The sequence below is a fragment of the Melospiza melodia genome, chromosome 14, assembly GCF_035770615.1.
Source record: "Melospiza melodia melodia isolate bMelMel2 chromosome 14, bMelMel2.pri, whole genome shotgun sequence".
Lineage (NCBI taxonomy): Eukaryota > Metazoa > Chordata > Aves > Passeriformes > Passerellidae > Melospiza > Melospiza melodia.
In genome coordinates, this window is record NC_086207.1 from 9,268,478 (window position 1) to 9,293,651 (window position 25,174).

General features: G+C 36.8%; 1 protein-coding gene across 3 annotated transcripts in view; it reads right to left on the reverse strand.

Annotated features, from left to right (window-relative positions):
* Positions 1-21,675: 21,675 nt before the first annotated feature.
* The window catches only part of GABRA1 (gamma-aminobutyric acid type A receptor subunit alpha1), a 39,186-nt gene continuing 35,687 nt past the window's right edge, over positions 21,676-25,174 (reverse strand). For all 3 annotated transcript variants that reach the window (XM_063168616.1, XM_063168617.1, XM_063168618.1), the window contains exon 10: positions 21,676-24,487. In XM_063168616.1, coding sequence (XP_063024686.1) covers positions 24,179-24,487 — 309 coding nt within the window. In that variant the 3' untranslated portion in view covers positions 21,676-24,178. The remainder of the gene's footprint in view (positions 24,488-25,174) is intronic.

The window sequence follows — 25,174 nt, forward strand, 5'->3', positions numbered from 1 at the left end:
TGATAGCTCCCAGCCCATTGGCAGTGCAGGGGGGTGAGCTGTGAGGGCCGTGGGCAGCACCCCCAGTCACGCTGGGCGTGGGAGCAGGTGCTGTGTCTGTGCAGAGCGCTCTAACAGTCATATGGAGGTGACTGTCACATCAGATAAAACCCACAAAATCAGCATTAGTCACTGCTGGGTTTTTAGCACAGCTCACTCTTTTCTCAGTCCATGAGACAACAGGTGTTTGTTGTTCGAGGCAATCCATGCTCCTGCTGGAAGCCAGGGAACAGAAAGTCCTAAGAATAATAATTTTTCACCATGAGCAACATGTCAACACTTCCATAAATAGAGGAGCTCTAGTCCAGGTGTGTTCTGGCCTTTACCATGGCTCCCCCAAAGTGTAGAAAAAGCACAGGCACTCAAATGTGGGAATATCAGTGAACAGATCTAAGGGGATCCTAAAGGTTTGTTCAGTGTCACGAGCAGTCCAGCATTTGGACTTTGATTTGGCACTTCACTGGGGCTGGACACCTTATATTGAGATGCCAAAAATGTACTGTACCGAGATTTGTATCAGGTCTTTTTATCACACACACCTATCATGTCTAAAATTTAGGATGAGAATATTGAGGTATTTACCTGTCCCCAGGAAATCTGATTTGTGATATAATGTAGGATGGTGCCAAATAGGGCTGTTGCTGGTTTCCTTTTCCTTCCAAATGGCAATAATTTGCCATTACAAGCTTAGGGAAGTGTACATAAAATGTAAAGGCTGGATTTCTTTTTTTAACACTAGCAGCTGGCTGCCATTTGTTTGAGTGCTTGACTTGTTTCTTTAAAAATGTGATTTATTTGGAGGAGATTTTTCTGTGGCACATTGTTTCCCCTCAGGCTATCTCTGAGTCCATAGCACTGGACATGGTGGTTAATGAAGACAGATGACGTTCCCAGCCCCCAGGCTACTGTTTTCATTTTTCAATACCAGCTCTTGCATCAAGGAGGGAGCAGCAGCAGAGACATTCTCTGCCAACAGCAGGGTCTTTGTTTTGTTTCCCAAGGTTCTTCCTTAATGGGAAAATAAAAATTGTGTTTCTATAATTATATGTTGTAGAAACTTTAAGGAACAGTATTAGTTGTAAATGCAATGTTGAAAACAATCATGACCAGCCAAACTAATGGGTGCTACTGTCATTTCCTCCTCTCCTGTTCCATTCCTATCATTTGATTCAGAGTGATGGAATAGAGACAGGAGTGAATAAATGAGTTTTGCTTTCTTAAAATCAGTGAAACTATACAAATGGAATTTTTTTTACTCTTGTGTGAATGTTGGTAAAGTATTTTGTAGTTTTTTGAGGGAGGCTGACAATATTTGTGTTTGCACAGCAACCCTCATGAGGCTTTGGGTGCTAAGTGAATGGCTTGAATATGGCTTGTGGATTAATACCCTTACTAATTTTCAGGATTTCAATGTTGGCCACTTTACTAGGCCAGTTGGGTGTCTCACACAGTATGTATACCATTATTTAGCACCTCAGCTGAGCTCAGATGAAACTGTGTTAGAATTTATTTTAAAATAACAAGAATAGTGATTTTCTAAAAAATTACACAAACATGCTGAAGTCACTTGAGTTCTGCTTTCTTTGTAACCTGACTGATTTAACCTCAGATACTTATAGATGTTTCTCTTTCAATGGGGATAAACAAAGAATTTATTTAATAGATATTCATATATATGCCTTTGCTTTCATGAGTGCATTTTTGTAAATACTTTGTAACTTTGATATTAACATTGCAGCTTCTGCAATTTTTATTATTTTAGGCTATTTACTAAAATATTCATGAAAAGCAAACACAAAGTTGTCACTTAATTAATTTAGAATATACATGTATATTCATTTATGTTCACTTGGCAAAATTAAATTATATAATTGTTTTATACAATGCAGGATTTAAAAGATTAAGCCTGAAAGATGGAACCCTGTATTCAAAAATAGTTATGCTTTCATTTTATTATGATTTTGTAGCTTTCTATCAGCTTCTCATTTTCTGAGACTTTTGCTGTGTTCTAATTGCATATAATTAGTTTACTGCTATAAGTAGAACACTTCAAGAAAAAAAAATCTTAAGATGGTTAAAGTCTCCCAGAGAATAATCATATTTGCTGCCTTGAATCTAAGCACTTCAAAGTTAAAAATTCAAAGATATAAGAATCTTTAAAGAAGGACCATCTGAGAAATGTGGAGATCAGTCCACCTGTTTATACCTTCCTCCTAGTCCTATAGAATCACAGGAAATTCAGGGATAACATTACATATATGCATGTAATCATCTTTGAGACTTGAAATCCTCTCAAAGTCAATGATAATTTGTAGCTGACTTCAACAGAATCCCAATTTGATCCACTTGATGAACTTTCTAGTTGATAAAAGGTCCATGAAATGGGGAGAGTAAGGGAAAGCCCACTCGATTCTCTGTGGGGGAATAAAAGCACCTAGCAGTACTTTATACTAAAAATGAATTATTTAAATAATTATTTAAGTAGTAGATAAAACCCAGCATGGTTTGGAGCCTTGATTGCTTTGGTCTTTCTGCAATGATGAACTAGCTACATTTGCTGAAAATGACTAAAATTGAAAAGGCATTTTGCTGGTGATGCTTGTGTGCTGCTGAATTCCATAGGATTGCCATGCTGGATCTCTTCTCTAGTACATTGCTGTTTAAGGGAACTGGTTCTTTCTGCTCTGTGTTTGTAATATCACAAGACAAAATCAGTTAAAGGACAATATATATTTTGGATAAGGTCCCATCTGGTTGGAAAATGGTAAAAGTAGCAAAGACACAGTCATCTCATAGGATTTTTCTCCACACTGAGGAGTTTCAGCTTACAGGTTTACCTACTCAAGTGACTTAACTATTGGCAAACACATCTTTTGGAAGTTCCTTATCCTTCTCTCAGGCTGTTTCCCACCATTTTCCAGTTCATCTTATCCCCACCATGGGTTAACTCTTCTCTCGCTCTCTGCCCATCAGAGAGAGTGGAGACAGTATCTGTGAGGTTCAACATGACCTTGCAAGCTGGAAGGGAGACACAGTGAAGTCCTTCCATCCTGAGTGGAGATGACAATAAATCATGTTATGAAAAGTTCCTTTCATGGAAAAATCAGAGTCCAGCTATATTAATTCAAGAGATAAGGCTGAATAAGGCTTTCAAGTCAATGAAACTTCTCCTGCATTGGAGTTTGCAGGGAACAGACAAGTATCAGCAGAGAGTAAAAAGCAGTTTGAAAAGGGTCCCTGGTTCCTCAGCTTTTTCTGGTGGATTCTACTTCAGATTATTCTACTTTCCACATTAAACTCTTGAAACTATGGGCATCAATTACTTCAGGGCTTTTGAACAGGAAAAGATCACAAGAGATATATTCAAGGCTATCTCAACCCTTGTCCAAATTCACTAAATTATTTTTTATGATTTCCTCTCCTCTCCAAAGAATGGAAGTACAGAAATAATGTGTAACATTACTTTGAGATTCAATCATTAAAAAAACCCCAGATATACTTAAGCCTACACATATATACACACAGTGTGTATATATATGTAGGCTTAAATGTACACACAGTAACACCAAGGTTTCAAACCTTAAAATACAGCCAAGCTAATTGATATTAGATATTCCAGTTCTTCATTTTTCTTCCATCTGTCTCCAGTGTAGCTATTTGATACTCAAACAAGTTTCATGTATTTGTTGAGGTTTCTTCCTTTTGGTCATTGACCTCCACCCACTCAGCCTCAGATCTTTCAGTCTTCCACTTCTGAGCCTGCCATTTTTTTGTGAACTTTCTGTGAAATTCAATGTTCAGTGGGCACAGAGCTGGCTCCCAGGCACAGGAGCCTTAGTGAATTGCACACTGAAGCACTGCATTTATTTCAATTCACTTATCAATGATAACTTTGTTCCATCAAATGCAGCTAAGTAAAAGGGGATGGAAAGCAATTCCTTCTGCAGAGAAACAATAGTGGCTAGAACAAAAAGAGGTAAAAAAAGGGAAAAGGCAAAAAAAAAAAAAAAATATATATATATATATATCTAAGAATATCTCCCAGAGAAGAGCAGGCCTTCCATTATGATGAAAGGGAAACTGAGGGTATTTCTTGATAACACTCCTCACCTTTTCACAAAAATACAGTGGCCTCTGACCGGAGGCTGGTACTTTGTGTCCTCTTCCATCAAGCTGAGTTTTTCATTTTTCCTTATGGGTCCTGGTCTTTTAAGGGGTTGTAATTCGTTTTGTTAAAGAAAAGTCTCCCTGCAAATTTCTCTGTATATTAACAAAAACTTTTCTAAAGCCAGCAGCAGCAAAAAAAAAAAAAAAAAAAAAAAAAAAAAAAAATTGTTCATTCTTTCTGAGCTTTTTTCTGTGAATAAAACCATGTTTTGGCAAAGTCTTTTCAATGACCTTTGTTTTAGTTCAGTGAGTGAGATGTGGGAAGCTTTGCCTCAGCTGCGCTTTCTTTTGAAATCTATAAGCATTCTCAAAGTTTTGCTTTTTTGACCTTGGGTTGATTTTGAGCTGAATGCTGTGGTAGCTGCTCTTGTTTCAAATGAGGTACAAGTGTGCCCAAGCTCAGAGTTCATGCTCTGAGGGCTTTCAGGTGAGCACTCGTGACTTTGGGAGCAGCCTCTCACAGCCTCCTCTCATCTGCCACTGCAGTTCAGCAATTTCCTCACTCCCAGAAAGAAACATAAGCAATTAATCAAAGTTTACACTGAGATGCTTGATGAAGAGATCAATAATTTGTCTGGTTGCCTTAAGCGACAAGTTCAAAATAAACAGGGACATGGTGACACTGTTTAGGATTGAACAGAATAGATGATGACAGATTATTTATGAATTGGATTGAAATAGCTTCTTTCCCTTCTCTGTCCTATTTTCCATTGGAGCAAAAGATAGTTTTTTAAGTAGTCCTCGTGCCCATTACTGCCATGCCACTTGTACTGATTTTTATCTCAGGGGAAACCGCACATTTTTGCAGGGAATCATGGACTGTGACCCACAGGGATCATTGAAATGCAGCTCCTGGCCCTGCACAGGAAAACCCCAGAATCCCACCATGAGACTGAGGGCATTGCCAAGCATTGAAGCTGTATAAATATTATCAAGTTGTGTTATCACTGCACTGGCACTGTTACATCATTTGCTACCCTAGATTTACCCTAGATGTTCTGCTTTTAGTGAAACTATAAATGCAAGTGGCAAATGAAGGAAAAGGAAAGTTCACCAATACAGAATCACCTGAATTCTTGAGGTGAATGTTACAAAAGAGCAACAAGCATGTCATTAGATTTAGATAGTCAATAACACAATGTGTTAAATTTTAAAAGAATGGGGGACTGTCTCTGAGAAGAGGTGACTCAAGGATTGAGGTAGTTGATAAACTGAATAGGATAACACAGTAGCTAGAAAAAAGGTAATGTATTTTTCACATGGTCACCACATTGTTCTCTCTCTCTCTTTATTTGTTGTTCCTGTTGGCAACTGTGGAACAACAGAATCAAAGCAAGGTGTCTGGGTACAAACATTGGGGTGTTTTGAGTGTCTGAAGTTAACTCTGAGGAAAGAGTATTAAAGCTTTAGGGCAAAGAAGCAGCAGACATCTGTAAAATAACAGCTGTTGAAATGAAATTTTGTGGTAGGGGAGCTGTATTTCACCAAAAGATAAATGTTTGTCTTGTAGGAAAAGAATAATAAATTTATAGAAAGAAAAATTGCAGTTGGAAAGATCCAAATATGACTAGAATATTCTCATTGATTTAAGCTAAATAACTAACAACATGTAAGATTTCCTTGTCTGTGGAAGGAAAGGTAGCAGTTTAAGGCCAGGTTGGGAGTCATTTACCTCCCTTTCTGCCCCTGTGCTGTGAATAAATTGCCCAGTAGTTTGTTTAATATGAACACAAGATACCTGAAAGTCAGTTTTGTGCCATCTCCTGGAAGAATCAAACAGCCTGGAAACCTGGGTACCTTGTAGGGAGCAAAACAAATAAGGTTCAGTAAACCCAGAAAAGCATTAGAGACAGAGTAGAAAAATATTGGAGAAGCAGTATTTATGTTTTGTGGTCTTTTACATATTGAGGCTTTAGTGAAAAAGGTAGAAGTCAAATACATATTCTGCCTTTAAACTGTTTGTAGCTTATATTCTCTGTCCATTTGTGTGTGTTAGCAGGTTAATCATTGCACCCACCTGGTTTGTTAGTTGTTAGCAATGTAGAATTTATTGAGAAAAATACCAGAAAGGAAGGAATCTGAGGCTGAAACACCTGAGAATCCAAGAAAACACTTGGAGTAAATTCTGTGGTCAAAAGGCAGTAGGTGTTCTCATTGACATGGCTCTTTTTGGGTGCTAAAGGAGGACATGGACAGTGTTGCAGAGCTCAGACTAATGGCTCAAGGCACTGGGGAAGGCATGACCTTGCCCACCTTCCTGCCATGGGTACACTGAACCCTAGGACATTTTTAGAGAGTACATGCACCCACTAAATGAGAGCTCTATGAGACATTCTAATAGATGACCTGATTTACATATCAGTCATTATTTATGCATTTGTTTTCACAAATTGCAGCTAACAGCTTGATTGCAAATGCTAATACAGGAGAACAAAGTGAGTTTCAGGAGGTTATGAACTTGTATTGTTGACTGACTTTAGGTCTGCCTGCTCTGCATGGTCTCTGGTTCTCTGGCAAGGGCACGATGGAGATGCTTTGGATGCTGATGCCCTTTCTGTCTGCTTTAAGGCCTGAATGACCAGGGTTAGAGCATTGTCCAACAGACCCAGGTGTGTCACTTCAGCTGATGATATGGAGCAGAAGGCTTTAAATTATGGACATGTGTCAACTCAAATGAAACCAAACTGAAAAATTGATAGTTTCTGTTAGGTGATTGTCTTGGTTTGAAAGACAGGTGTCTGCTAAGGGAGGCAGGAAGTCTCCCTTAGAATGGAAAATGTAACCCCCTCTTAAAAGAGAAAAAAAAAAAGCCAAGAGGAGAACTCCCAAAGCCCCAACAGTGGTTTGCATTTGTCCTGTGGTTCTATGGGTTTTGTATTCCAGCCACAGGTGTGCAGGTGAAACATGCTGAATGTGGGTAGCTTACCTAAAACAAGAGATTTCACTGATCTGAAGCATTTTATGAAAGTTCAGACTCAAAAATCACAGCAAGAAAGCCATGGAAATACCTCCATATTTTTATCTATGGCTTCTATCCTCGTGATGGAGTACTGAATGATCATGTGAAATGCTATTGGAGTGCTAAGTGTCTGAAAAACCTACACAATCTGTACTAACAATCTTTGTGATTATATAGATGTAGCTAATTCATACTTACCACTCTATAAAAACCTCACATAAACAATAGAACAGACATGAAAGACTCCATTTGTCATTTTGTGATTCTGAAAATAGTTGGACTCTATAGTTCAAATGCTTCTGAAATTTAAATACAAAATATGCTTCACATGTAAATATTTATCATGAAAGCTTGTAGTTTTTTTACACTTATTTTCTCACTGTCTGTTTCTTTTTTTTAATGCCTTTCAATTCTGGGTAATAAACTAATGTGCTGAAACTCAGGAATGTCAGGAAAATGTAGCATACAGTCCCTTGATAACACAACCCATCTTACTTGGTGCTTGAACTTGGATCTTAATTATAGAAAAATAAATTACTTATTTACTAATCCACACAGTATACCCTAATTTGCTACTTTATCTCACGAAGAATAATTAAGTTCCATCTAAATATCTTATCAGTTAATCCTCCCCAGAAAATGAGCTCATTAAATTAGTGTAGAAGGGTATTTTGTGTCACAAATCCTTCTCCTGGCTGAATAAACAGAGCTTTATTTATGTTGCAGCGAAGGAACATTTTTAATTTCTTGGTGACGTTTTAATTATGACCACTGATGCTGCAATTAGGAGCACAATGAAATCAGCACAGTGAGACAAGGCCATTCCCAGACTGTGTTGGCACATTCCAGAATACTCAGCTTCTCTTTCTGGTCCACATGAGAATACATGAGAGAGGGGAAACACAGAGGTAATTTTTAAGCAAAGAGAGTGGAAATTAGGAGTGGAAATTGTTCTCACTCCAAAATGATGTGATCTTATCTGTAATTGCCATTTCACGGCTGCTTTTGTTTCCTGCTAGTACCAAGCTGGTTCTCTGGACTAGCCACTGGTGGTTAAACTCAGTGCTCAAAATTCCTAGAATGTATCAATTTAAACATTACTGTATCTGAAGGCAAGGAGTGAGAGAAGGTGAAAAATGGATTTGGTGATTTCCAGTTACACCCATCCTTAAAAAGAAGAGTGCTTTTTTGTGTCAAAGAGCTAGTGAGAAGCACTAGCTTTGAAGTTGCTTTCAAAAGTCAGTAAGACCACACTAATTTCTTTAGCCCATGTGTGTATAGTACCTGGAACAACACAGTATTGCCCCTGCTTGTGATGTAAATCATGATACAGGCAGGGAGAAAGGCAATGCCTGAGATTATTCTCTATGAGGCATTCAGGAAGGACAGGTGGCCATTCCTGCTGACTTCCCTTTGTTTAAATAAACAAAATATTACATTATCAGAAGTCTGGTTGAGGAAGACATTCTTAATTTTAGAAATGTTCAATCCAGCAGTAAGTTCCCTTTTCCTGGTTTTAAAATTATACTACATGTGTGCTTACTCCATATTTGCATATACTTGGTTTCTTTGCATATGTTTGTTGATTAGTTTAAGCTATTGCACCGGTATTCATGAAGTGAGTTATTCTGTGTAGGTGAAGTCATTTAATTTTTCATTCCTGGATGACTTCATTCATCTACAAACCTCACTAGATGTCTCTGCTATGGAAAAGCTGACTATGTCTTTAAATGCCTGTCTTTGAAATGAATAAAGAAGCATGTGCAGCAACAAAATCTCAATGAGCTAGCACTAGTCTGGTTATCAAAAAAATTCAATTTTCTATGACTTTTTTTCTTTAGTCTCTTTGAATATCTCCTATAAAGAATCCTGATTATGAGCCAGTCTGACAGCTGTCAGTCACAGGCTAATTGGAGTGTATCTGTGCAAGGAGCTTGGATTCAGTTATATGCTGAAGAAAATGCCTTAGAACTAAACTTGACTCCTTTTGTCTTAAAGCCAAAATAAGGAAAGACATGTTTAAGTTTTTTGTTGTGTGTTGTTTTCAGAATGTTTTTCTGTATGATAAGTCAGATCTGGAGAAAGAAAAGTAGATACAAGAATAAGAATGCTCCCAAGTACAGATTTTTTTTCTTTTATGAATAATGGTTAAGGGCAGCAATAACTTCTTTAAGGTGTCCTGCACTATAACTGTTCTGAAGCCATTGTGGGTTAACAGAATTTTCCAGGTCATTTATGATAATCCTTTTGTGATGGCAAGATTGTCTGGCAGAGTGATGGAACAAGTGAGCTAAGATCACTTAAATCTATTTATAACAAGGACTGTAGCACTTTGATTATCCTGGGGATTCAGAAGAGACTGATTTTGTATTTGAGTGTGAGGTCTGTCGGGGATGGAGATTAATTTTATAAAGAGGTTATATGCAATCTCTCTCAAATCTTTGGATGATGGTTCCAGCAGAGATAGAAAGTGAGTCTCCAATCTGTTGTCTCAGCATTTTTCAGTATCTGAAAGGATGTGGAAATAATCTGTGATTGGGATGGGGTGAGGGGGAAGAGTCTAATATAGAATTTTTATATCATGATGGAGATAGAGCATAGTATGGAGGTGACACTGGGCAAAACTTGGAAGAACTGCTTCTCTTTCTGATCTTAATCTGCTCCTATCTGTGTGTCTGGCTCCCTTATCAACCTTTCTTTCTCTTCCTTTGCTAATGGTCATTTCCTGGAGAGCTCTCATTTATATAAAAGTGCCTTTTTCAAGGAAGCCCCAGCATTGTCTGGGACTCTGAGCTCTCTGTTGTGCTGACTGAAACTCATGGCGGGGGCAAATAAGCATTTACAAATATCTCTTTGAGCTGGTCATCAATCAAGGTGGCACAGGGAGCACTCCCAGACTGATCTGCTCCTGAGCTCCTCGTCAGGGTGTGCTGTGATGGAGAATTAGCCCTAGAGGCTTTCACTTGACATGTCAGTAGGATTTGGGGATGAAGCAGATTAATTTCCTCACTTCAGATTGGGAATTTGCCTTTTCTGACAAATAATAATTCTACCTTTGCAGAGGGTATCCCAGTAGGGCAATTAATTTGATTTTGCTGCATAACATTAATTGGTTTAGTCAATTTGCTTGATTACTGCTTCTTAATGAAACAGGTAGCATGTCATTTTATGTATAGTTGTTCAAACTACTGCACAGATTCCTTACTCATAGCACACGTTTTAATCTCTCCTATTCTACCAGAGATGGTTTTTAATTTTTAATTTATTATATTTTAAGAAATCTTTCTGATCTATATTAAGTCATATAATGTACATTAGTTGTGTTGCTCAGGCACTTCTCAATTTTTGGCTCAGTTTTTTCATCCAGAATTGAACAGGATTTCTGTATTTAACATATTATTACTGTAGACAAAAAAAAAAAAAAGGAGATACCAAGGCTAATTCTTCTAATTCTTTTTATTTACTTTCCAATTCAGTCTCTAGAGCTCTGATTCCAATTTTCATTTTCCTGTTTCATGACTGCATTGTATTGGGTTGAAATTTGTAAATTTTCAGCAGCAGCTCTCAAATCCCTACTCTGGTTAGTTTGCAGCAGCATAAGCCTAGACCTCATGTCAGTAATTTTACTGACATTTGTTTTACTGACAATTTGTTTTTCTGTTTTATTTTCCCAGTTTGGGCTTGTAGGTTTTTATTTTATTGCTAGCTAATAGGATCCTGCACTCATCTGCTATTTCTATCTGCGAAGCCCAGCAAGTAAAATGATACTATAATCCACTTCAAATCACATTATCACAATCCTTATTAATTGAGTCTTTGTCTTTAATCACCTCATAAGATTATGATGATGGAGTTTTGCTTAAAAACTGCCACCCATGCTGTCAATAGGGCCACTGGATCTCCCTGGAATCCTCTATATAATTGAGCATGTTACTTTATTAATAACCTTTTTCTTTTATCCCAGCCTGATTCTGGCACTCCTTTTTCCCTCACATGACTCAGCACCATACAACCTGCAAATTGTATCAAATTTTTCAGTTCTCTGTTTAATGCTGAGGTGCAAAAAGCTCACAGATAAAACCCCCCTATTTGTCAACTCTGAATCGATGTCTAGGGCTGGGTGGTTCAAAGTGATATTTCTAATTTCTCACTGGATATTTTGGTCAGGTAAGAAATTATCATGGCAATTATATTGATTAGATTGCAGCAATGTGTTTTTTTTTAATATATATTCTCCAAGTTAATAAGGAATTAAATTCCATTTTAATTATATTTATATTGGCTCAATTACTATGCTAGCAAAATTTTGTGATGTAGCTGGAGAGGGTCCTAAGTCAAATCACTACTTAGGTCTTGCTTTCTTAGCATGAATCAAAAATGTAGAAACACAAATTCAACTAACATACGGGATGTACGTTAATATTCTCAAACCTCGTTACTACTGGTGGATGGAAGCTCATTGCCTCTTATTTTTTCCTGCTCTAGCTTCTTTGAATCTTCCTTGTATTGCACATAGGGCTTTTTTACTTCTTAATGCTTTCCAGCTGAATCTCTGAAATCCATCATCTGTACTGCTATTTTCTTCCTCTTTCTTCTTGTCCTTTGTACAGAATGCATTTTTTATACTATTCAGTATAAAATACAACACAGACTGCAGATACAAGAATGTTTTATATAGCAGAATATACCTAACATTTATAATATACTTTATTAACTCATGAAAGCTGAGCAGGATTTTATTGGTCTGCCAGCATTTCATGGGAATCATTTGATAACACAATAATAGGATTGCCAAATTATCAACCTTGCATTTTAGTGATCATATTTAAACCCACTTTTTTTCATAGCATCTTATATTGCCTATTAACTTAGAAATAAAATGCCAACATCATTTCATCAAAATCTTTTTTTAGAGCAAAAATATATTGCTCAAAAGGAAGTATATGTATCTTTTTAAAAAAAACCTTATGGAGCACAGGCAGTAAAGTTTTATGTCTGAGTATTTACCAGGCTGTTTTTTATACTGAAAGCTCAGTCTTGCACACACTGTAGTCTAAACACAGTTTAGACTACAGCAAACTGCACATTGGTCTTCCTAATTCAGGTTTCTCAAATGGTGTGTGCCTGATTCATTAAGATTGGACTACCCAAATGTTGATGTTTTATCTGCTCATCAAGAATCATCTAATCCAAGTAAATTCCAGTATTTGTTTAACACTCACTAGGGTCAAAGTCACTTCTCCATTTTTTGAGTCCAAATGCATTTATCATATGGAGGAAAACTATGTTAAAAAATAAACAGAGAAGGAATTTTGTTTTCATGGAAAAAGTACCAGATGATTCAGCATCTTACAGAGAGTTACAATAAACTTTTGCTCCAGAAGCTAATTTTTTATCACATACAAAGGCTGTGTTAGTTCAGGATAAGTGCCTCAGAATGGACTGGAATGCAGCAACTACTTAGTTATTCCTTTCTATGTCTTAGTGTCTCCTTTGACTAGATTGGAGATGACTAAATGGGGATTTGTTTTGGTATTTAGGCCATATACAGTTGTTACAAGTCACAGCTCTGGGCCACTGCTGTCCCAGGACTACTGCTCTCTAATTCTGACATAGGTTGCCTGCAGCCACAAAATCTTTCCACAAGCTTGTTGTGTTTCTTAATCCCACAGTCCCTTGTGGCATGAAACAATCTGTCATGTCACTTTTTTCCTGACTCTCTTCCCTATGTCTTGCCCTAACAACTCTTGGCAAAAGCAAGAGCGAAACAAAGGCAAGCAATTGAAGGTTTAGCAAAATTGAGGGAATCTGCAAGGAACTTCTAGCTCAAATGTTCCATTAATACCACTGAGAACAGAATTTCCATGATTCATTATTTTACCAAGTTCTGTCAAGAGCGAAATTCAAAACACCTCAGCCTATATGGGCCAAGACCTCAAACTGGTTTAGGCACCCACATTTTAGTGGTTAACTGTGTTTGAGATAGATCATGTGCTCACTTATCACATTTGGCCCCCCTAACTTTCCTAGGTCATGAGAATTCTGTCTAGGTACACACAGCTTGAAAAACAACTTTGTAGAAAGCTTCAAGACTGCAAAGCAAATTATGCCCACACAATAAGAATTTGTGGAGAAAGGAGGAGAAAAAGGTGGCAAATGAGTGAAGAGTTCTGCCTCTGTGCATGTACTGAAATGTACACTTAGACTTCCAGGTTATGTGCATCAATGCCATTCACATGTTTGAGTAGCTCACTATTTATCTCCATGGGAAATTGGAACAAAATTTTGGGGGTTACTGAGATGACATCACTCGAGTAGCTTGCTCTGGCTCACTTAAAACTGTGGTTTTGTTGTAAATATGGCTTTAAGTAAAAAAGAAAGCTTGGAGTGTCAAATCCCAAACTTGCCATTGGTTTCCATAAAATTTAGAAGGAACTGTGGTTCTGCGGTTCGTTCATCTTCCTCAGGAAATTATGCAGTGTGGTATTCTGTGCATGGATTCTGTTGTGGCAGGTGTCTAGACATCAAAGTTGAAGTGCAAATTAACATTAGAGCTATGGCAGATAGAATAATCACTTAAACTTGGGGAGAAAATTCATATTTATGTGTATAAATTAAAAATAATTTAATAGCATTTTAATAATTTGCTTAGAGGTTTAGAACTGTTTCATTAGGTTTGAGAGTTCATCCTCATCATACCACAATTTAAGTTCTAAATACACATATTTAAGACCTAGTTATTTTTCTTCAATGACTTTGTGCCCTTGGCAGAGTCCCAGAGCTGATGCGAATTTCTCTAAGGGTCAGCAGGTTTTGAACTCTTTCTATTATGTTAGCCATAAAGTATTAAAGTATTTCATAGAGATAAGCACTCTGCTATCCTCCCCTCCCCAAGCAAACAGTAATTAGGAGCAATGAAAAAGAAGAATCTGATTTTTTTCTGACTTGCCCTAGACTGTGTTTCATATTTATTGAACAGCAGTCTCACAGTGTCCTCCTTGGAAGATTCAAGAGCCATAAGGCAACTGGTTGTATTTAATAATCTTCTGCATCAGTAGTTTTGCCTTTTGGGCTCCAGAATTGATTTTCCTCATCCTGGCATATTTTTACAGCTCTGCCCCTTGACCTCAGTTGCTCTGCATTGGGCAGCAGTGACACAAGTGGCAAAGGAGATGTAAGTCAGGCTGGTGATGTCTGGGACATCAGAAATGACAACTGTAGAGTAGAATTGATGGGTACAGTGAGTTAAGACTGTTCTTTTGAAATATATTACAGCTGGGAATCACTCACCACAGAGAGACCATTCAAACTTAGCAAACTTTCTTCTTTATGAGGAAATTCACTGCAAGAAAGGGAACATGTCTACCCTGCAACCACAAAACCCAAAGGTGTTGTCAAGACATTTTAGGATTCTGCTAAGAATTCCATAAACTGTGTGAGAACCATCTATCTCAAAAATCTTTGTCTTTGATTTTTCACTAGAAACAGGCTGGGGTGAAAAAGTTCTCCACAAAATGTATTTCTGTTCAATTTATAATTCTCTTTTATAACTGACTTAGCCACCATGTGCTTGTATGCTATTGCCAAGTATGGGCTAGAATTTTGAGTATTAATAGCACATTCCAGTGCTGAGACTCCTAATGAACATTACCATTACTGTGGTGAGGTTTTCAGCTTTCCCTGTCTTTTTCTAATTACCTGCCTCTTAGCTCTGTACAGCATTCACTGCTGAGAAGTCCCATTGCACACCACAGATCCTCACTGCTGTTAGAGCTAACAGTAATACCAGCTGATACCTGACATTTTTTCTCAGCAGGATATAAAGGTCATTGTAGAAGCTTGGGAGAGCAAACTGAGCAGATCCTTGCATGATGTTTTCAAATCTGCTGAACTGCAAACAATTCTCCCCCTTAAATATAATTCATTTAAAGAGGGAAACATAAGCATCTATAAGCAGCTCAGCATTATTATTACCATTTCACATTACTGAAAAAGATTTGGTAATTTGAGTCCTCGGACAGTTAAACCAGAGCTAAACCTTTGGGTTGCAGCACCAAAAAAATGGTGTTGCGACCATGGTGAATATTTTTCTCTTGACTGTGCGGAAGTGGATTGAAAGTTATATTCACATGAACAGTTTCCTAAATCTCAGATATCCTGAGTTACCAGTTATTGCAGCTAACAGGTCATGGTCTGGTCTGCCTAATATTTTGCCTGTAGTTTCTTGGACAGAAAACTGTTAGCATACATGCAGTGTTAATGGTTTCTTGGCCTTTCTGAAACACTTTGAAATAATATTTCTAAACACTTTTAGAAATAATAAAATTAATACGATGAATACATTTAAATAACAATTATTCAGAGATAAGGAATGGTGTTTCCTGTGAGAATCATTTATTCCTCTTTATAGCAAGAAGTGCCCAAGGATAACTTTGTGTCCTTTTCAACCTTATTGTTCAGTGGTGCACCTCAGAGACAGCACCACCCTGTCAGACGTGTTTTATGGAAAATCCTTTGGTTAGGATTTTTTCTCCTGAGAAGCTGAGAGGCCTCAGGAACAAAATGTAAACAAGAATTATCTGCTGCTGTGGAATGCAACAGGTGCATCTGTGATTGGTCTCATGTGGTTGTTTTTAATTAATGGCCAATCACAGTCTGGCTGTTTCAGACTTGCTAGTCTGTCACAAGATTTTATTATCACTCCTTTCCTTTCCTTGCTAGCCTTCTGATGAAATCCTTTCTTCTGTCCTTTTAGTATAGTTTTAATATATCATTTACTTTTAATATAATATGTACCATAAAATAATAAACCAGCCTTCGGAAACACTGAGTCAACATTCTCATCTCTTCCCTCATCCTGGGCCCCCTGTGAACACCAGCACACCACCCCAAGGCTGAGGCTTTCCCCAGACCCTGCTCTGTGTCAGGGCCCTCCTGCAGGGAGGCTCTTTGGGTCAGGGGCTGCCAGGCAGGGCAGGGGAGCATTGTCCAGGTGGCGCTGGGCACACAGGCACTTGCTGCTGCTGAAACCCAGAGTCATGGGTCCTGAAATGTCCTCCTCCCTTCATACAGGTGAGCATTTGCTGCTTGCCCGCCTCATTCAGCCTCCTTCAGCGTGTGCTGAGCTGCTTCAAGTCTGCCTTTACCCCTTCCTTGCTTTGTTATTCCCTCTGGGTGGTGCAGGCAAAGTTTCTGTGTGTTTTTCCCCTCTGTGTGCACTGTGAGAACAGGGTGTCCATTCTAACTATGCAAAGTGCACTCTGTGATGGGTCAAGTAGCAGAGCTCAGATCTCAGGCAAGTTCTTCTCTGTTCCTATATAGAAACTCATAGTAGTAGAAACAAGTTCTATTTTCCATCTGAGATTTTAACGTGATTTGTTGCAATTCTGTTTGTTCTGTGCTGCTTTCTGTTCAAGATCCCTCGCTGCACTGACCTTGATGTAAGCTTGTTTTCCTTTATTCCTGAACACCATCCAGCCACAGTTATGGTGTGAAAATAAATCGATTATTATTTGCTTTGCACTGACTGTGCTTTCAGATATTATCAGCTGTTTTATCTTTTAAATATAAATTCCCAGCTATTAAATGCTTGATATAATAAAACAAAAAAATAGCTAATAATCTGTGTAGCTTGCTTGCAATACAGAGATATAATAGCTTGTCTGACATTTTTTAGAGCCAATATTTACCTTTATCACTGGTAAGTGCCTCCTGAGACTCATTATTCATGTAATTCCCATTAAGAGGCAGTAGTAAAACAGCCTGTTGTCTTACAGCTCTTGTTGTTAAGTACATTATGTTTAGTAATAAATACGTCAGCTTTTGTTACATCAGAGAATTATTATTATTTCTTATCTCTAGACATTTATAAATAAATGAATCATGTTTATTTATAAACTTCTTTCCATTTATTTCTTGCAGTAGCCAGATAAAACTGCTTTTCTCTAGGTTGTTTTTCTTGAAGCTTACTGATTCCTTTTGAACCTAAGGCTTTAACAAAATTAATATTCTCACTTTTTGTATCTTTTACTTTTCAGTCAACCAAGGATGGTATTCAGTGAAATAAAAGTTGTATTAAAAGATAAATTCTGTCAGTTCAGAATAATGTGGTAAAAATATCTCACAGAATTGACTTGGATATCTAATTGTTATTCCTGCTGCCACTGCTAAGGCCTGATACAGGAACATGACAAGTAACTTGTGTCTTAGATTTGTCTGATCAAGGGTTCCATGCAGATCTATGAAAACCCTCAATATAAATTCCAAGCTCTGTTAGATAATTAAGAAAATGTGTTGTAGCAATGTGAATATAAAACTTAGAATTCTTTGTCTCTTCCAAAATTTTGAAACCCATGTTTCCATGGCGTGCCCCCTAAGTATTTATGGCATTGTCCATGTATCTGAAAGAGGAAGATTTTCAGCTGCATGCTCTGGTAGAATTCAGGCTCAGAAAATGTTGTTAGTAGAACTTGCTGCACAATCTGATGTTTTTTTGTGTTGTAATTGCTTTTTAGCCTCACCAGTATGCTTTTAAAAGTCATTCTGTACATGGATAGAAATAATGAGGTTTTCATAAGCATCAGGCACCTGTTTAATTCTGCTCATATCCACTTGAAAGCATTTTTGTTGTTTTATTAACTCATTTGCTAGGAGCAGGCCAGGGGACTGAATGATGGATGGTTAGTTATCAACTAAAGCTATGATAAGGACTTTCTGCTTTACCACTTCTTTGTATTGTCCATAATGACCTTTCTCTTCTGTCTCAGTAATCTTAAAATTATTCTTTTCTATTCTGCTTGGGAGTTGCAAGCCAAAAATCTCTCTGTTCAAAAACTGTTAAACAGATGCAGAACTTTTGGCCCTGCAAACTTTGTTGGAAAAGAAAACCTGGGTTAGGATCAGAGATGAACATAAGCATTGATATTCAGTGATCAGAACACAGCTACAATACACAGCTCCAATTTTTAAAAAGCTGCTGGTGAAGTCATGGCTGGCATCCTCTGAACTGGAAAATACTTACCTTTTCTGCAGGTCTGGCTATCTTTTGAGGGATAGATGGCATGGATGTAAAAGAAGTTCTTGCAGGTGTGAACATTCTGGCTTTGCAGCCATTAAATATTGTATCAATACATTCATTACTCACTTGGTTCCCACTGTCCTTTAACTGTGGAAAGGGAACATTGCTCCAGTAACTTCATTAAAGTTTCCTTTGCCTTCCACAGAGATGAGAGGTTGGTCAGGAATAAGCTGGTAAAGACCCTAATAGCCCAAAGTCAGATTTTACTTGGTCTAAATTAGCAGAGTTCCTACAAATCAGGGCTGGTGAGGCAAGGTAGGGATGGATTTCCATCAATGGAAACCAAACCCTACCAAGCCCATAGTTTTACGTTAATCTGTGTATTATTTTGTCATGTCCAGGAGGAGTAGCTGAGCATTGTGTACCTACAAAAATACTTCACATGATCATATTAAAGCTAATGTTTGATGTAAGATTTCTATTTCCTGTGAAATACATCACTACCTTGAAGAATGGTGTCCCTCACCTTTTCATGCCTGTCACAGCTGCTCAGGCAAGAGAAAGATTAAACCAGAAGCTGAGGTTTGTGGGGTTTTGTACAAAAAAAAAAAAAAAAAAAAAAAAAAACAAAGCAAAACCCTGTCTGAAATGCCTCCTGAATTATTAAAATTAACAATTTCATCAAGAAAGAGATAAACTTATTTGATTATGTTTAATTGAGAAATACTCATTTTCGTTCTTAAATTTATGTGCCTACAGCAGGTCCTAATAATCGGTAGTGGCTTTTACTGTGACCTCCATTGTCCTTTCTCTGATTCAAAAGGTGTATTGATTTGAAAGATTCTTGTCTGAAGTCCATTTCACTGTTTTTATAAAGTATTTCATAAAAAGATAATTTAATTTAGAAAAAAGATCTTTCTATTGTGTTTTGATGGTTAATATTAGGCTTTAGATAACCATTAAAGATTTTTTCCCTTTAATTTTTTTCTGGAAGTTTTCATATCCTTGCAGTAAATTAGTTACATTAATAAATATCACTGCAATGGAGAGCCATCCTAGAAGCTCACCAACTGTCTCTTTGAAGTGTGATTCTGCTGCTGTGGGCAGTAATGGAACAGGATCTCCAAGTATGAGAGGTCTTTAAGTAACTTGGATTAATTTGATGGCAGCTGAAATATTTTTTCCTATGAGGTATTATTTCAGGGATCTGGTGCTAATCAGATGATGCATGTAAAATCAAGAGTGTAGCAAAGTAGTGTGCTGGGAGCCAGCAGCAAATCACTGCTAAACAAATGGAACATCTTGGGGCTGGTTTAGATGCTTAGGCTTGTGCCACTTGAGGCTGATCAAATACTGCATTATAAGGACACTTGAGAAGAAATTCATTGTGTCTGTTTGCATTCGAATGTCCTTGGCTGCAGAAGGAGCTCAGCAAACACATCTTTGCTCCCTTGACAGCACATGGAGAAAAGCTGTGCCCTGTGCTGGCTGATCTGCAGGTTTTTGAGGGGAAGTATCTCTAATCTTTGGGTGAGATGCCCATAACAGCTGTGCTGCAAGTGCAAAACCCACTCAGAGCATCTCCAAGTGCCCTAAAGCAGTTTAATGAAATTAATTTATCAGCGTCTGTGAAGTCATCCTGCCAGTTTGGATGGGGCTATGGCCAGAGAGAATGAGCCTACAGAAACTCATTGTTTCAAGGCTTTTACCTCTCTTGTTGTATTTGACGTAGTTTGTAATCAGATGGAACATGACAGCAACAGCTTGACAGGCTGATAATACACTTCACTTGCAAAATCCATGTGCAAGGACTGTAAACACATTCTTATTTAAGCTATGTCATGTTTATGCATAGCATAAGGATATTTTCTTCAGTGGATCTGCTGTAGAAAGTCAGAGGAGATCTGGCATTTTTATATTTTAAAATATGACTGATACTTTTACAGCCCATAAGAAAAAGTTTGACTTTGCCCAGTCACACTAATTTCTTTGGACAGTCATTCAGATACAAAGCACAGGCTGAAAGAAGCTATCTTATTACTTGCTTCTTGAAGCATGTGTGCCCCATTTTCCAGACATTAGGGTGTTTCATAAGCTGTTATTTATCATATTGATGAAAAATAGAAGGAGATAGAAAGAAAATCGGTTTTTTCAGGTCTTAGAGTCCAAGAGAGAGAATTTAATTATAAAAGTTATGGGTGGTGTAAAAAAGGTTCTTGACCACTAAGAAAGTCCTGCAGTAGCTTCTAGGGATGATTGAAAGAAAAATGAAGGAGCTTCTGTTGATGTAACATCAGAACAAAACACAGAACTCTCATGTCAGGGTGCCATGCTGGCCTGACTGGTGGCTGTGAATCCCTCACCTGATGAGGCTGTTCTTCCCCGCTGTGAAACTGAATAGTGTTGTATTTTTTTTTTTTCCCTCTGAGTCAAATCTTGTTGCCTCTAGACATTTTGACTCATTTTTGCTTGAGTAAAATTCTGCCTAAAAATGTCTGAGCAGTGACAAAGATGTGAGAATCTCCATGTATGCTCTGCATCTGGCATGTGAACACAGGAGGTGGGTGTTCAAACACTTTTTTACCATCCTCTTCCAGAAAAGCCCGTGTGGGTTTTCATAGGGATTCATCTCCCTGGAGTCACTTGTAGGAGGCAAGGAGCAGGGATTCAGACTGCATTATCCTCATTCAAAACAGAGGAAAGCATAATAAATTAATAGAAACTGAGTCCTTCCAGACTTTCCTTCCATTTTGAAGAAGCCTTCTCTAGGAGTCATGCTTGAGAACACTATGAATATTGTTATGTAAAATATACACTTAAATCAGCCTTTGGGACCCTCTAAAGTTGTGTGTCTGTGCATGAAGACCACAAGCCTTGCTTTCCAGGATCATTTCCAAGAGAGTTTGGGGGGCTGAATGCACTGGAATGACTTTTCATCTCTCCCTTTTTCTATTTGGGAAAGAGGAGTTGAAAACTAAAATTTCCAAGGTATACTCAAGCTTGTTTTAACGCTATTCCTACAACTATTTTAATAAGTATTATTTTATACAGCCTGAGATTCTTTTCTAACAGTCTTTCTTAGATCTGTGTGTTTATTTAACCTGTTAAATATCTAGCTTAAATAGTCATACTTTTACTCTCAATCTCTGGTTTATCTGCCATTTTATCTGGGAGAAAATGCATTTTGTTTTGTTCCTACCTTGTATGAGTCAATGTTGTGGTAGAAAACCTTAACAATTGTTCATCTGATGCAATTAATTGCCTTACTGGATATACATGGTACAGAGTGAGCTATCTTTTCTCAATGTCAAATCAAATTTGGGAAATATTCTTGTTATATTTGTCCCTGGAAAACACTGGACAGAAAAGCACATCTATTAAAACTGCATTCATTACCAAATCCAAGGAAACGAAGGCTTTGAATGAATAGCAGCTAATCAGGCAATGTGTCATAAAAGGCAGTAACTAAAGAAAACCAAAGTAAAACATTCACTTGCGTTATTGAACATTTTTAGCTTTATTATTATAATAGAATTACAGTCTGACATAAAATAAAGAGCTTTTGCTAAACTCTGTAAAGCAATACATGCTTCTGCCATAAACAACCTCTATTAGATTTAGGTTTTATTGCCACATCACTGCACTGAGGTGCAATAAACATTCAATGTCATCTTTTTAAAATTATCTCAGGAGTAAACAGAAACTGTCCTCTATAAGAGTGTATCATTATTTTCAAGGAAGACTTACTATTATTACATGGTTTAGCAAAGCATTGTAAAAAAGCTACATAGAGAATACCTTGTCTTTGATAAACTGTGCAGTCAAGTTTATACAGTATAATACTATTGGCATAGACTAACTAAGAGGTGATATAATGCAATCATTGCATAGCAAAAAGCAGACTAGGTAAGTAATATTCACATCTAATGTGCAAAATGCAGACCAAAAGGTAGCTATGAATTGCTAGAAAGATAAAATGCCCTAAATGAACACACTAGTTTAACGCCAAAAATAACAAGATAAACAAGTACACAGAAGTTAAAGAGCCATAGTTTATTTTTTTCTATACATATATCTACACATGATACCAGAGATGAAACATCCCCTTTTAAAATAAGATCCAATCAGATAACTTATCAAGTTCAGACAGGACTAAATGTTAGACAATGAAGAATTATTAAAAAAAATAAATCTCTAAATCAAACATTAAATATTTCCTTTTGTAGATAGAGAATGTCAACTTTTTAATTTATTAAGAGTTTAGAAATCACTGCCTATTAAACTTGACTCTCAGTAGCTGTTTCTCTAGAGGCTCATGTAGTACTGTTTCAAAATCCATTCAATAGCATAAATTACCTTTTTTAATTGAGTCTTGCAAATATCCACCATTCTTCCAGTCTCTTTGAAAAAACTTTATCTGAAAGTTTATTTCTAAGAGTTAGCAGTAATGATACTGACTAGAATTTTTTTAAAGGGAGCACAATACCTGCAAAATGGACATCTTGTATTTAAAGCCCTTACATATTGTTCCTACAAATATATTGCTACAGTAAAAATGAAATGTAGTAAGTTTACTCAATAAAATCTATTTTCCTGTACATTCTTTTATGTATGACTTCTTTGTATTTAATGCTACATATATTACATCGCTTATTGTAACAGTTATGTTTCAGCAAATATAGCAGTAATATACAGATGAACTTCTGTCTTAACAAATATTTCACCATTTTTACCTACCAAATATAATCCCATACTTTAGTGTTTATGCATGACCTGAGCAGACCAGTCATTAATCTAATAATATACATTGGATGACATTGTCAAATTGCAAGCTGCTGTACACTTAACCACTTTACAAATGGAATAAATTCCAAGCACTTTCTGCTTATTTATTTTTGTAAGCTTTCCAGTACCGTTGATTTAATTTTTTCCTTTAATTCAGGCTCTAAATATGTTTTATTGAGCATTTAACAACATATTAAGAGCTAAGAGGTGAATCCTACACAATGTTTTAAGAACACAACTTTAAAAAAGTAAAAAAATGTACAATCTCATGCTGCATATTTACAGATATTATTTAAATACTATATTTTATCTTTCTGCTATTCATAAATCTCAGTCTAAAGCTTCTTTTAATGTATCATTTTATAAAAGAATACATTCAACATATCTAGAGCTTGCAAAAATTTTGTTGTTTGTTTTTTGTTTTAACTCTCTAAAACATAGTGATGAGTAAAAGCTATCTTTAAAGCATCCAGGAATTGTTTGGATTACACAGGTGATAGTAGAAATTTGGGATCTGCACTCGGTTGTGCAACTGGTTTTAAATCTAGTCTAGTGACAACTTAATGCTTGGAAACGAGCTTGCAGTAAGAGAGCAGATTAAAGCATTTGTTACCATTAGATCTTATGTGCTATACAGTGACAAACTGTACCTAGAGTGAGTAGATTTCCTTTCTCATTAAAGACTATTTAATATTATAAGTCAGGTAGTTTGGAACAGAGAAGAGAAAAGGGATTAGGAAAATAACATATCTTATGGGATTGAGCAAATGGAAAGCTTTACATCCTTGAAAAGATTATAAACAGTGGCAGAATAAATGACACAGTCTAAGATGTGCATCAGGAATGTCATAAAGAGAATTTCCCCCATCCCTACAATCTTCTGAATAAAAATATCTTTTTCATATACATATACACTATCTTTTGGGGATATTCAGTACTAAGCTTGCTACAAATGGTTTCTTTTTTTTCCACCCTCCCATTATTCTACAACTCTGCCATCTCCAAAATCACTTTCCCAAAGTTTATAACATTCTCTCCCTCACACACAGTTTTTTTTTTTAATATACAGTTATATTTTACCTTTTGCTAACTAAAGAAACCTTTATTTTCTTTAAGACAGAGGCAATGAAGCAAATGGGAATTACTGTATGTGAAAAAGGGAAGCAATTCCCAGAGCAAAAGACAAAACAGAACTATCTGAATAAATGAGGTTATTGATGTGGAGTTTGAACCTTTAGCTGGGGCTCCCTGTTTAAATAGGTGGCCCAGTAGACTAAATTAAAGATTCCAAAAAGCAGAGGGAAGGCTATTCTCGATAGCCGATCAATTTTACTGACGCTGTTAAAAGTTTTCTTGGGCTCTGCAGGTTTTGTTTCTGGCTTCACTTCTTTGGGCTCAATTGTTGCACTTTTAGCAATGGTTGCCAGCCCAGGGTCCCTTGCAATATTAGGGGTGTAGCTCGTAGCTGTAGCTGTGTATGTGTTGTTTTTCTTGATGAGAGGATCCTTCACTTTCTTTGGCTGAAGAAAGAAGAAAATATTTCATTCTCAATACCTTCTCAACAGATGAAACTATGAAAAAGCACTGTAATATTTTGCAATTAATCCAATTCATAGCACAAAGTGTAATAAGCTGTAAGAGAGAAGTTAGTTCTGCATATATAACTCATGCAGAATATTTAGGTGACAATAAATACCAAATCATCCATTTCTATTACTTGTATTAGATAAACCAAATTAGGTGATAGCTAAAAATGAGACCTGATAGCTAGGCTCACTGGCAAAATCACCTTTAATGATGATAGCAGTGAAACAGCACTCACAGTTCAGTATTCTCACAATCTGTTTCCCTTGATCAGGATAAAACTTAGAAGATGCCAAATTCTTAATGCAGCCTTCCAACATTAAGGCAAATATTGTGATATGAAGAGTTTTAACATAATTTATACACAAAAATACACACTAAATTATCATGTAACCATGCACTAAAGGAGTGGTTTACTCAAGATGAAAAGCTGTCAGTATTCTGCTCACTAATAGTTTACACCAGAGGCACATGAATTATGGATTAAGAACTTAATGTTCTTCTTTGAATCTTAAAATTGGATCATAATGGCTGAAATGACATTCCATATGCAAAGACTTTAATGTCTGTATGACTTTTTCATCCACCTACTTATATTGCTAAAGCAAGAATATATTGAATAT